This window comes from Saccostrea cucullata, unplaced genomic scaffold (genome assembly GCF_032062105.1).
Source record: "Saccostrea cucullata isolate Sc308-1 unplaced genomic scaffold, CSIRO_AGI_Scuc_v1 ctg90, whole genome shotgun sequence".
Taxonomy (NCBI): Eukaryota; Metazoa; Mollusca; class Bivalvia; order Ostreida; family Ostreidae; genus Saccostrea; species Saccostrea cuccullata.
In genome coordinates this window covers 915,710-929,143 of record NW_026940868.1, presented here as the reverse complement: position 1 = coordinate 929,143, position 13,434 = coordinate 915,710, and the positions used below count along the sequence as shown (strand labels likewise).

General features: G+C 33.6%; 2 protein-coding genes and 1 long non-coding RNA gene across 3 annotated transcripts; 1 reads left to right on the top strand and 2 right to left on the bottom strand.

Moving 5' to 3' along the window:
• Nucleotides 1–1,611: 1,611 nt before the first annotated feature.
• On the bottom strand, nt 1,612–7,228 carry LOC134256502 (small ribosomal subunit protein uS19-like). The gene is made up of 5 exons (XM_062739140.1): nt 7,173–7,228; nt 6,681–6,784; nt 5,306–5,438; nt 4,297–4,398; nt 1,612–1,752 (listed from the first exon to the last, which is right to left on the bottom strand). The coding sequence occupies exons 1-5, from the start codon at nt 7,173–7,175 to the stop codon at nt 1,639–1,641; spliced, it is 456 nt and encodes a 151-aa protein (XP_062595124.1). The 5' UTR covers nt 7,176–7,228; the 3' UTR covers nt 1,612–1,638.
• LOC134256503 (uncharacterized) lies at nt 1,818–3,998 on the bottom strand. The gene is made up of 2 exons (XR_009989735.1): nt 3,065–3,998; nt 1,818–1,922 (listed from the first exon to the last, which is right to left on the bottom strand). It is a non-coding gene; the product is annotated as an uncharacterized LOC134256503 (long non-coding RNA).
• A 1,013-nt stretch (nt 7,229–8,241) lies between the features above and the next one.
• On the top strand, nt 8,242–12,513 carry LOC134256531 (uncharacterized). The gene is made up of 4 exons (XM_062739205.1): nt 8,242–8,465; nt 9,631–9,792; nt 10,798–10,977; nt 11,288–12,513. Exons 1-4 carry the CDS (start codon nt 8,372–8,374, stop codon nt 11,482–11,484), a joined length of 633 nt encoding a protein of 210 aa, XP_062595189.1. The 5' UTR covers nt 8,242–8,371; the 3' UTR covers nt 11,485–12,513.
• The last annotated feature ends 921 nt before the right edge of the window (nt 12,514–13,434 follow it).

Genomic DNA, 13,434 nt, shown 5'->3' with positions numbered 1-13,434 from the left:
GCCTTCCAAGGCCATGGTCTAGACAAAACATAGGTAATCAGAGATCACCTCAGTGAATGTTCTCTTTACATAGTGCAAAGTCACACAATTAACCAACATTCTAAAAGTGTACTTCCAAATATGCAAAATTTATGCAATTTTTATCCGATAGGGCTTGCAGTTACTTTGGAATAGACCTATCCAAACACTTCGAACTAGACTCATCAAGAAAATATAATTCAAATCCAGCATCTGAAGCAAATTTGAGAGTTTTCATCCCTTGATGCATCATTTGTGCAAGTTTGGTTAATATAGGCCTTATAGTTTCCGACTGATAGACCTGCACCCACGACTTTTACCTAGTCCATTATCTGGAAAATGTATGTGGAATTCAGCATTCGAAGCAAGTCCATTAGTGTGCATCCTTGGATGAATCATCTATGCAAGTTTGCTCAACATACGGCTTATAGTTACTTGGAAATGAAACCTGCATAAAAATTACTCATCACTTTTCACTCATCTAGAAGGGTTCCAAAGGTTGTCATAGCCGAGGGGTGATATTGGGAAATTGGCTCCTGATACCATTTAAATGCTCCTTAGGGCGTGCGTCTCAAACAGCCTCTGACAACCAAAGTCCAACTCCTACCATCACGTGCGGTTTAGCTTGCTAAACACGGTGGAACCTGTTTCAACTAAACGGAGAAGGGGCGAAGGCGAGTAACTGGCGCCTTAAAACCAGCCGATAGCCTCGGGTAGATGGAACTCGTCAACCAAGGGAGGTAGTCCATCTAGGAGAAGGAAAACTCTGATTCAAAACCTCCACTGCCTTGCGGCTATATCCTACCTGACAGGGAAAGGCTTCAGGAGACAACCTCGAGGAAAATCCAGAACCAGGAATCTGTAAACTTCCTTCCTGTGCTTCCAGGATCAGGACTTTTGTTCAGAAGCTAAGCGCGAGGTAACCCCGACAGAAACCTAGAGTGTTGAAGTCGGCGATGATGGGCTATACAGCACACTCTAACTTACCACATCATCACGCACAAACAGCCACTATGACTCATCTAGAAAATGTAAGTTTGCTCGACATACGGCTTATAGTTACTTGGAAATGAAACCTGCATAAAAATTACTCATCACTTTTCACTCATCTAGAAAATGTACATGTAGGTCAGATTCAGCATCTGAAGCAAGCCTGGTAGTATGCATCCATGCAAGTTTGGTCATAATAGTGCTCATAGTAACTTGGAAATGACTATATATTGACCACCTGATGACATCTGTATTTTTGCAGATTCTGATGTGACTTAATAGTTTAAAAGGATCATGAAAGTAAAAATTCCAATAAAATTATCAGTACATGTATATCTAAATGTTGAGTTGGTCTTATGAAGAAGTCTGAATAACTTCTACTTCGTAGAAATATAAAACCAGTACAATTAAGAGCACAATAAGCATAACATATTGTTGGAAGACCCAAAATACATATTTTCAATAAGATTCAGAAACTCACATATCTTTTGAATATCAACTTCAGATACTTGAATTATCACATCTTGATTAGAGAAAATTACTCATTTTTAATAGAGAAATTTTCTTGATGACCAATTCCACAGACAAGACATAACACCAATGTACATTATTTTTTTTATTTATTAGAGTTTACTTCAGTGGAATAAATCTAGAACTGTGGGTGGCACCAATACCAGGTCTTCCGTGCTTGACTGGCTTGTATGTGATGCTGAATTCCCCCAGGTAATGTCCAATCATTTCAGGCTGAAAAGGAAGAAAAGATACTGTAGATCACTAAATGTTCATGACACCTGTCTTGATTCTTTTACAGTGTTCGAGACAAAATTTTCACGAATTGCACTTACTGCTCAATATAATTATTCTACATAGGAATTTTTCTTTCGCAAGCACAATGTCTTGCATACAAACTAGAACTGTCCAATAGGGACAAATACCCCCCGCTGGGTTTTTCAGAGAAGGTGCCAATTCATAAATACTTTATGGATCTAGAGATGTTCATAATTTACTTTAAAAAATTTGCAGTGAAATATAACTGCTCATCATGTTTCTTAATGAATGAAACGGAGGTGCAACCAAATGAAACATCAATACTAATACTGTAATACATTGTAATTCCATTGTAACATTTTTTTTTCATTTAATTTTTCTTCATTACTGCATTAAAAAAATATATTGCAATTATGTGTTATGTCACTCTGCAAACTGATAAAAAAAAAACATTATACAAAATCAAATTAATCTTGATATATCAATTTGAAATGCATTTTGAAAATAAAGAACTGGTCATCCAGTAATGAAGTGTTTTGACAGACAATAAATTACAATTAAGAGAATAAGAGAAGGGAGATCTTTAATTCTTGTGCCTTATTCCCTGAAGATTTGATAACACACACACACTTGATAAGAGATATGCCTAAACAACTTCCAACACCAAACGCATTAATTTATCTTTAACTGGATGCATGTCCAGTCATTATTCCCAAGAGACAAATGAAATTACATTATCTTCTGTGCAATGTAAAAACTGTTTTTAACACTTGATGTTTCCTTTTTGAAAAAGTTTTTATGAGTAGTTTTAAGCTGTAGTTCACGTTTTTGTACAGATATTCTAGATTCTATGTCTCAAACCTTATACATGAGCCCAAAATGAACAAGTCAATTAAAATTTTAAAAAACCTATAAAATGCAGAAAAATTAACAAAAAGAGTTGAAAATTCCAGGTGCACAACTTCATATGGTGAATAATAATTGTACAAATTTTCAGATTAATCCTTGCGATAGTTTCTGAAAACGGTCCAAACAAAACCCCAAAATAAAAATGAAAAAACACCTGTAAAATTCAAAATAATAATCCAATCAAGATGAAAAATATCAGGTGCACAACTTCATATGGTGAATAATATGTGTACAAATTTTCAGACAAATCCTTCCAATAGTTTCTGAGTAATGGTCCGGACAAATTTTCATGAATTGCAATTGCTCAATACATGTATAATTATTCCACATACGGACATGGTTTCTTTCACAAGCACACTTCGTTTGCGGGGGGTTACACAAAAAGTGTTTTCTGAATAATAGTGATTTACATTATAACCTGGGAGAGAACATCCCAATAGCAAACTTTAACCTCCCACTGATCTACCACTTAATGCATTGAAACCTAACCAATGGAATCCTTGTTGAAAAATGAAAATAATAATATTTGTGGTCAGGAAATATTTTTCACAATAATTAAACAATATATTCTCACACTCTATTTAATCTTGAAACTATTTCAACTCCACTTAAACAAAGATTTTTAAAAAAAACTGTTAATGCAAGGAGAAAATAAGAGAACTTACCACTTCAATATCAATTTAAAGATTCATCAGACATTCACATATGATAAAAAAATTTTTTAGAAATGCACATGGCTTTCACTGTATATTTTATTTTAGTTCTTATAGGGAATGATTTTCATCATTAATACGCTTTAAAAAATTGTGCCAATCAATACTTTTCAGCAGAAAATAAAATTATTCTACAAAATTAGAGAATCTCCGGAGTGGGTTGTCCCCAAGACCCGGAGGTAGGTGAATTTCCTGACCAGTGCCTACAACGACATAATGGCCTTGTTATTTCCCCCTTAGAGAAGAAGCCCAACCCCCTTCCACTTTATAAATGTCAGCAACTTTTTCATCTATTCATATGGACAACCCCAGGGTTTGACACTAACATTTTTAGGCTTTGGTCCGGCCGGACTAGTGCTTCTTTACTTTTACTAGTCTGCACACAATTTTATGAGTTCATAAAAAATACAAATAAATAAATAGAATTATCATTGCAATGTACTTTTTTGAAATAAACAAAGCATTTACACGAAATGTTTTATACCAAGATTTGTTGAAATTGCGCGATCAGGAACTACGATCGTATTCCCGATCTCGATCCTTTTTCTCTGTACATGATTACATCATCCAAACATCCAACATCTTTCTTTATGTGTCATAACTAAATTATGATCACAATTTCATACCAACGAGTCCTAAAATTAAGCGCCGAATTACCTAATTTCCAGCCAAGAAGCTAGAAAGCTAAAAAGGTTTTCCAGTGAAAATTGTCAAGAATGTAACATCAGTAAATTCTTTTTTTCCGCAGAAAACTTTATTAGTCCATTTGGACTAATTAGCCACAAATTTTATTAGTCCGAATGAAAATGTATTAGTTTGAGACTCACGGACTTAATGTCGAACCCTGAACCCTGCTTGAGAAATAATAACAAATAGTACTTTGACATCCTTTAATTACCTTGATTTCCACCTGGTTGAAAGTTTTGCCATTGTAAACTCCAATGATGCTTCCGATCATTTCTGGGACAATGATCATGTTACGCAGGTGAGTTTTCACGACCTACAAACCAAACAGGCATACAAAGTGACTACTAATACAAACAAAAATTTGATGCACGGATTAATATTTATTTTTTGACTGATTATGATTAGAAATGACATAAAGAATAAATCCCTAATAGTTCAGAAACTGTAAGTTTTCTTTGGTGCTTAGATGCATTACTTTGTGTCAATTTCTATTTAAGGAATGAATTAAACAGAAACCCAAGTTATACTGTGTAACCTGGATTAAGGCAGTTTACAATTCATAAACCACAAAGCGGTTTATAAAACCGTAAACTGCTCCAACCAGGTTATACTAGTATATAAACTTGTGTTGCTATTTAATTCATACCTTATACAGTGTAATTTAATTTTTTAATCATTAAATATAGAAAGCAAGACAATTTCTCCCTAAAAAATGATTTCAAATTGTTCATATTTTAAATGTAACGTCAAGCAGAATGATACGTTTTTGTCGCAAGTCATAGTAAACACAATTTAAGTTAATTTTTTCTCCAATCAAATGATGCGTTACAACCAAAATTAAGATGTTTAATTCTATACAAATTTTGCACAACTTTTTTACTTTATGACAAAATCTTACAAAATTTTCCCATTATACTGGGTAACATTCAGGCTACCAATTCAAGTATAAATCTATGAGAAATATTGCTGATTTCTGAAATTTTTTTGTTTATAGTTCATTAATAAATGGCTTTAAAAAACTTTTATAATGTCTATAACATGAGTGCTCATGAACTATTTCTATATTCACATCAGGGTTTTTCCCTTATCATACATTATTTTTTACATAATATTTTTTTTCCAAATTTCTCTGAATGGAAAACTGCAAAACTTTTTTCAAAGTACTATTTAATACATCTATGTGCCTAATGCATTAATTGGCAAAGTATCACTTTTATTACCTCTGGTTTCTCTAGTGGACCTGCTTCTTTCTTGGCCTTGCGGAGACGTTTGATGAGGCCAAGAGGTTTACGCTTCAGACCATGAGAAATCCTGCGTCTGGCTCTGGAGGGGAAGAGCTCCATCAACTGCTCACTAGAAATTAATTAAAATATAACGATATACAATAAGTTCAATGCAAATACAGAGTTTCCGAAAACCAAGTATTTCTATCAGTCATTCGGACTGATGACTTAATGTGTTCTACCAGTCCGAAGCATATTCTATCAGTCCGAATAAATTTTAAAATATAGTGTATATTTCATATCAGATGTAATTCAAAAGAAAATGGCATTGAACATGTAAAAAAAATTGTGGCTCACAAACACTGATTGTGATACCAGGGTTATGCAACTATAATTAATTCAAGCATGGCACCAGCTCACACAGGTTTGTGGCAGCAATAAAGTCACTAGCCCCAAGTAAATGTTGGAGGAAAGAAACAACTAATTATAAAAAAAGTTAATAAATTCTTGAAAAAGAAAACTTCTCAAGGTTTCTAGAATTCTTTTTAAAATTTAAAGTTTAATTCTCACTTGTAAGATTGAATAATATATAAATAGCAGTTATGATTAAAATTCAAAATAATAAAAAAAGAATTTAAATTATTTTTACGTTTTCTCAGTGGGCATTGCACTTCATAACCTATATACTGCATGTGTTTACCGATAACAGAGGAATGGAGGAAATTCGGATTAGGAAAAAACGATCGTTTTTGGAAGTAAATAAGTCAAGTAGAAGTGACTTATGGACAAGATTATGGATATTTACGAAGAATAGGAGCTTGCTGCATTGAAAATTTTCATTTATGAAGATATTGCGATAGATTAGGGTACAATAAATTGATCAGGACAAGCCCTCACCACAATCAGTCACACGGACAAGTACTGTAGCGAATTTCATCGGACATTTCAATTTTCTATCGGTTTTGCTGGTAGGATCGATAGTTTTCGGAAACTCTGCAAATTATCACAAGTTAGTGCTCTATCACAATGCATAAGTGTTTAAAAATCAACAGAATGGGTATACTCTTTTTTGCAAAATAATGTACATCCCAAGTATTTTTATGATATTGCTTCAGACCTTAAACGTTGATTTAAGGTTTAATTACTGTAAAACAAGTTATCTTGGATCCTCAGCTATATGAATTTAATGAATTTCTTATACAGATACAGCGAAGTAATTTCATAGGTCCCAGTGACTTCATTAATGTAACCGAGCTTTAATGTAGTCAATTTCTGATTTATTATTGTAGAACATATAGAAATATCAATAACGAGCCATCAAACATCTCAATAGAGATATATTACGGAAGTGAAATGATTTTTTCATACATACTTGGACATATCCAAGAGCTGGTCAAGATCAACTCCCCTGTAAGCATACTTTCTAAAGGTACGCCTCTTCTTCTTCTCAGCCAATTCTTTCTCGTCTACTTCTGCCTGAAATACATCACTCTTCATTACGAAAAGACTGTGCTTGAATTTATAACAATTTTCATTTTTATGAATTTTCTAGTTGCATTTTAAATTTTTTAGATACAATTAACCATGTGTTCACTTTACAATTAACTAGTTGTTTACTTTATCTTTTCGAGCTGATATGCAAAATGATATTTGCTATTGCTGAAAATTGTGCAAGATATTAGTTTACATTAATGTCTTGTATTCTAAGTGTTATTTCTGTTAAAAATCAAAGCAATCTATGTTTCTAAGAACTTTAATTGGTGTATCATTCATTTGTGTGTATCTAAGAAACAATAAAAAGATTTTGTCTTCATGATAAAAGTAGATTGTGACAGATTTTACAAGGTGTTATAGCTATACCAACCATGTTTACGACGATTTACCGGAAAAGGAAGATGTAGAGATATTGTGAAAACCAAATCGATACGGAACATATTTTCCCGAAATAATAACCTTTGCAATATATCGATATTTCTGAATGCTGCAGCAATGAAAGTAATTGAAAGGACATTTTTGTATGGAGAATTTTACAAAAACTGATTGACTAAAAAATTATCAGTAGTATTACTTTTTCAAAGTGTGTGTGTGTGTGTGGGGGGGGGGGGGGGGGGGGTTAAAAGGGTAACGACCCCAACTTTCAAACTGTCAAACATTTTTAAAACAAAGACATTATTGTCATTTGTGGTAATGAGGATTATCTAACTTTTCAGAATATTTTTTTATCCTGTCTAATACTTGAATTGGACTGTGGTTGACCATGCAGCAAACAAAAGGGGGATGTCAAAATAAATAAAATTACATATAAAAGCTAGCCGCCCACCCCTGTCGCTTACTAAGAAGAATAAAATAATGTACACATTGCTTGTTTACTTGTTTCCTTATATACTTTTTTAGAAATAATTTATGTTTTATTTTAACTATTTAAAAAAAATAATATGATCTAACTAATATATTGTACCTTCGAAGACAAGTCTGTGAATACTTTTTCACATTTAGAAACTTTTATCTACCATCTATCTTTACGTTCAAAATCAGTTCTTTAAATAACCCAGTGTTAAAAAAGTCAAGAGATATATAAAAAAAATCAAATCAAAGAAATAAAAGAAAATGATATATATTTTTAATTAAACTGAGTTCAATCATAGCGTGCCAGGTATTCAGCTGGTATTGCACTGGTACAGAAAGTCTAAAAAGGGTTTACGCTGATTTCTTTTTTTTAAATAATGCATTGAAGTGATCTTTTGTCTTTATGTGTGTTGATGGGCCCCCCTTCTCTCTCTCTCTCTCTCTCTCTCTCTCTCTCTCTCTCTCTCTCCGACAAACTCGTACGCGCTCCCAACAAAAAAATTAAAGCACCGAGTGCTTATTATTAAAGCAGATTAAAATTCTATTGAAATCTTCAGCTCCGGGCTCCGACTTAATCGCCTTGCTGTCGATAGAGAAAGAATCGATTCACACGCGGTCCTTTCTTTACTTATAGCCCTAAAGCCAGAGGATTTAATCAATAGAACACGGTAGTAGAACACATACAAGCATGCGCGCGGTCTGGCTTTGACCTTTTGGATGCCGGTTAATTTCACCTTTCTCAAGATGAAGACGCTTGTAAACATTGCCTTCTTATTCTCTGTTTTTTGTGTGTCGTCTGTCCTTTCTCAAGGTATGTCTCTTGTATTTGAAGATTTGTTTGAATGTTTCTGAAATAACTGTATTGATTTCTCCAGCATGACTTATTAATTCATTATCATTACAAAGTCAAGTTATGGTTCTGTAAGGACACAAGATTTGGGGGGAGTATTTCACATAGAGTGTTCCTTAAGACGCAGTCATTTATGATTAAGGCAGTCAAGCTGGATAAAATGCGCGATACTGAATTAAATTGCCGAAACACTTATCTCGGTATGCATGTGTAATTATACGTTGTATGTCTTTGTCAAGCTTGGAAACAAAGACAACTATATTATATTTGGTTTGTTATGCTCTCTCTCTCTCTCTCTCTCTCTCTCTCTCTCTCTCTCTCTCTTTTGAAGTTAGGTACATGCGTTTAGCTCCTCACATGCTTGGACTTGGATTTTTTTTTTTACTTGAGATGAATATTATATACAGGTATACATAATTATGAATAAATCATTTGAATAAATCATTATTATAGTACAGATGATGCATATCGAAGTCAAACTTTTATTTGAACTTAAAAGAAATGTTAAAAAGTCTTCCTGCTATACTTCACAAGGAAGAATGATCAATTTCGTGGACAGAAAACACTGTTGTTTGCCTATATTGCAAAAACACATGATATATGTATTCACTTAATTATTTGGGTTTACATTACATTATTTATTATAGAGTGTATCCTTCATTTCGTTAATGGCTTACGAGTTTCTTCACCTATTACGAAAGTACGTAATGTTGAGAGAAAAACGCATTTGTAGCAAATATAACGAAATCCCAAATTTGGGAATCTGGCATTGTTAAATGTTTCTTACAATATTGAGTTGCTTGACTAGACCTTTTCGTTATACATATATACAGAAAAGTCCAGACCATCTGTATACTTAAGGTTCGTCGTCTCTTTTCCAGATCGTTTAAAATTATGTGGTTTTTTTATAGAAATTTATCATATATATTATATTATACACAACTTCAGCATTCCTAACAGGGGGAAAATTACAGTAATAGCTTTTAAGCTTGGAGTTTTATTACAAGGGAATAATAAGAGTTATCTCTCTTACCAGGGCTTTAAAGAACCTTAAGTTACATTTCGACGAGGAAAAAATATCGAAAAAGACGTAGTGAAGTATAAAACAGGATATTTACTATTGTAGGAAATGTTTGTAAGTCTAATTCCTGTAAACCATACGTGGAGACTTGCTTCCCCTGGAACAATAATGACGGCTATATCTGCTGCGAGTGGTCGTCCGCTAGAGGGCAGTACATCAAGAAAGTCCGGAACCCACTGACGGGAGAGACAGATTTTCTCAACTGTGGTGAGAAATTATTTTATTTCACAAGACTCTAGCGATGGTAAAGCGTTCATCGTCTCTCCAGCTGTCTTTTTTCCCTTCAAAATGGTATTTCTCGCAATGTTTTTTTTTTAATCTGATCTGGCAAGTAGACTACTGTAAACGAATTACTGTAAACCAACTATTATTCGGACCATCTGATATTCGCGATTCGTCGGTTTAAAATCAAATTTTTTGTGAATGAGGAAACATTCTCTACAAATACTTAGCAAAATGATTGGTTCGCGGCGAATAATATTCGCTGGTAAAAGTAGATCGAAGAACTCGTGAATATTTCTCGCACGCGAATAAAAGTTGGTTTCCAATAACCTATTTTAATTCGCGAATATTAATAGCCGCGAACAAATCATTTATTTTGCTTTGTATATTGTAGAGACATGTATCCTCAGTCGTAATATTAATTGTCGCGGATTGATTTCAAACTGACAAATCGCGAATAATTGTTTGTTTACAGTATTCAATGTACTTAGATGCAGAGAAGATAATTATATGAGGGACCGTTTTTGGTATTTGCTGTCATTAAGTAATAACTTTTCAGACAATCACTATACACTGTAGTTATTATCATTGTACAGTGTATATTACAGGGAAATGGTATTCATATGGTGATATCACCTATTCGAATTGGTGATATCCAGCTTTTTAACTGGTGATATCACCTGTACGAATTAGTGATATCATTTATTAGAACAGGTACTTATTTACTTATCTTCTCCGTGCTCCGGAGGACGCATGAGGCCGTATTTCATTTGTCTAATCCAATATATGTGATATCACTAACTTCTATCAGGAACACAACCATACACAACCTTTTCTACTGGGCAAAACAAGTAGTGTTCCCAGTTTAGGGACCACGGGTCCGTGCTTTCCTAGAAAGACTTCTCGGTAAATCATGCCACTGAAATAACCTTTTGGCCTTCTACTCCTACAAAAACATACCCACTCAACGTTTCTTTTTTCTCTCAACAGATCCATTAAAATGCTACGTCTGTAGCTCTGCGGATACGAAACACGGGGATAAGTGCGGCAGACAGTTTGGGTACACGAAGGAGGAGGCAGAGAAGGCCGGAGTCTTTGTTACCTGTGATGAAATCGGTGTAAAGAATGCGCGCGCATGTGGCAAAATGATCACCAATGCCTACTTTAGAAGTATGTATATTTCAATGTGGGGATTTTTTTTTTTAAACATTTGATAGGAAAAGTAATAATATACGTACATTAGAAAAAGATATTATTCCATTTCTACATAACAATCTCGGACTTGCATGAAGTGAATCAAATTTGACTAAATAATTAGTACGTTTGTCGAATTTCTTATTATGGTAAACCGGTCAAGGATGTAAAAGGTCATTCAGCAGAGAGAGAGAGAGAGAGCATTTGCAATAATGATGTGGACTGGGGATTTGTTTTTTGGAAGACAAAAAAATTAATTGAAGCAAGCTTTATATTTATTTTATAGAGGAAATTGTCACCAGGTATTGCTACAACACCACAAGTCCTACGAAATCCTGGTACCCCAGCGGCTGTGCCGAGTATCTCAGCATGGATACCTGCTACTGCAACAAAGAGGGATGCAACTCCCAAGATGCAGTTCGATCAACTTCCGGTCTAATTTTAGCGGCAGTGCTAGCCACAATTTCTATATATGTATCTTAATGCTAAATAGTTGTATTATTACATGCAGAAATACGATCCTATGCACTGCATTTGTATTTTTGTTATTTCCAATTTTGAAACACTTGCCAAAGCAATTTTATTGCAAAAACCTCTCTGCATTTTAAATAACTTGCTGTTGAGATTTAAATTTTTTATAAAGACGTGTTAAACTGAAATTTGATCACTTTTGATTGATAAGTCATTATAATATTTAATCCGTGGGTCAGATAATTGTGTCTAGTCAATTCTGTAAACCGATGTACCCACCAATAATACATATATATGTACTACTGTTCGTAAGTTGCAATCTTTTTATAACTTAGAATCACGTGACACTTTAGAGTGAATATTAGAAGCAGATCAATCATTATAAATTATATTTAAAGGGGGTTTATTTACCTAAACAGCTGATATTTTGGCAATATATGTAATTACAAAGTAAAGATGCTAATAACCTTCAATACTTGTTTAAAGCATAATACTTAGTAAATCACTTGTTTGCTTTTTTTGAATACTCCATTTATACACATGTTCTTGTTTATATGAAGTATGGAATGCATAACTAATTTATACCTACTCCCGCGGCATCTCAGAGAAAAGAATGTACTTCAACTTAGTCTTTTAAAAAGGGAAAGCTACCATTTATATAGAAATCCAGAGCCTGATGTTAATTTGCTAGATATGGTCAGGAAATCCAGTAATTTGTGTAAATATTGTATGTCCCACCGAAACTCGCTCTTTTAAGACTGAAATTTATTTTTAAGGTCAAGAAAGAATTTTGGATCCAATGCTTTACAAATTTTGTTAATTTCGGACGTTTTATAAGAATACTAGTATTTGTTCCGTAGAGGAGATAGAGTTCATTTCTGATCCTCTATAAGAGAGGAAGAGGGGGTGTTACTTTAGTATTATATGTAGATATTTGACCTGAAAGCTACCTCCTGTTGTTACATAGTTAGGAGATGACATTGATGTGTACTTGTGTATTTTTACTGGTAAGAAATTTCTCTGTGTGTGTATGTGTGTTTTCTGAAATTTAGCAATCTGTAGAAAGTTTACAATGTAGATTAAGATTAACTGACAGCTTGCATGAATAAAATAAAAATTGTTTTTTGAGAATACAATTCAGGATTTTCTTGCTCTTTTTTAAAAAAAAATTACTTATACATTGTATTATGGAAGTAATTATATTAACCATGCATATTCATTTTTTTGTGTCGTTACAGCGAAACTTCTCAGGTTTGTTTGTACAAAAGTAAAGTTAAATCTTTTATAATATGATTTAATTCCACCAATATGTGTATTTTTCATGAAAGCATAATATTGTTTAAAAAGCATATTAGGATATTTTGGTCATTTTTTTGTTATGTATAAAATGTGCATGTTGATATAGATATATTTCATTACTTAAAAAATTGTGTAATGGTAACACCTCTTGGATGGAAATCTCTATTGTGAAACAATTTGAGAAAGTATTGAAAGGTAATTTTTTTTGTTTTGGTTTTTATTAGTATATGGTTTGTATAAAATTCACCAATAAATGTTTTCTACACTCGTTGTTGGTAATCTGTCATGTTTGTTCATGGAAGAACCTACAAATGAAGACTTAGAAATTTACAAATGTTGGCCTTTTGAGCGGCACAAGGATGCAATTTTTACAGCTTTAATGAATGTAGCTGTAGATATGTAGCTCGCTGGTCTAAAATAATGGTATGGACGACCAGAGCGCTACACTGTCACATATTTGATAAAGGTATATTTACTGCGCACAGAAATTGCACAATTTTTCTTTTTATTTCTCCGTTAATTAAAACTGCCATCTCAAAATATTACCAACCCTGTGGGGGGGGGGGGGGACCAAGGCACCGACTACGACATTTTTGGGGGTGGCGTGAGGCGGGGGGACTGTAGCTCTCTCTCTCTCTCTCTCTCTCTCTCTCTCTCTGGTTT

What these genes read in the sequence shown, in the direction of transcription:
- LOC134256502 (XM_062739140.1), bottom strand. An exon ending in CAGCTCTTGGATATGTCCAA is followed by an intron (nt 5,439 to 6,680) that starts GTATGTATGAAA and finishes ATTAATTTCTAG; the next exon opens with TGAGCAGTTGATGGAGCTCT. An exon ending in TCAACCAGGTGGAAATCAAG is followed by an intron (nt 1,753 to 4,296) that starts GTAATTAAAGGA and finishes CTTCCTTTTCAG; the next exon opens with CCTGAAATGATTGGACATTA.
- LOC134256531 (XM_062739205.1), top strand. Translation starts at nt 8,372, where the DNA reads ATGCCGGTTAATTTCACCTTTCTCAAGATGAAGACGCTTGTAAACATT. An exon ending in GTCGTCTGTCCTTTCTCAAG is followed by an intron (nt 8,466 to 9,630) that starts GTATGTCTCTTG and finishes TTACTATTGTAG; the next exon opens with GAAATGTTTGTAAGTCTAAT. An exon ending in GACAGATTTTCTCAACTGTG is followed by an intron (nt 9,793 to 10,797) that starts GTGAGAAATTAT and finishes TTCTCTCAACAG; the next exon opens with ATCCATTAAAATGCTACGTC.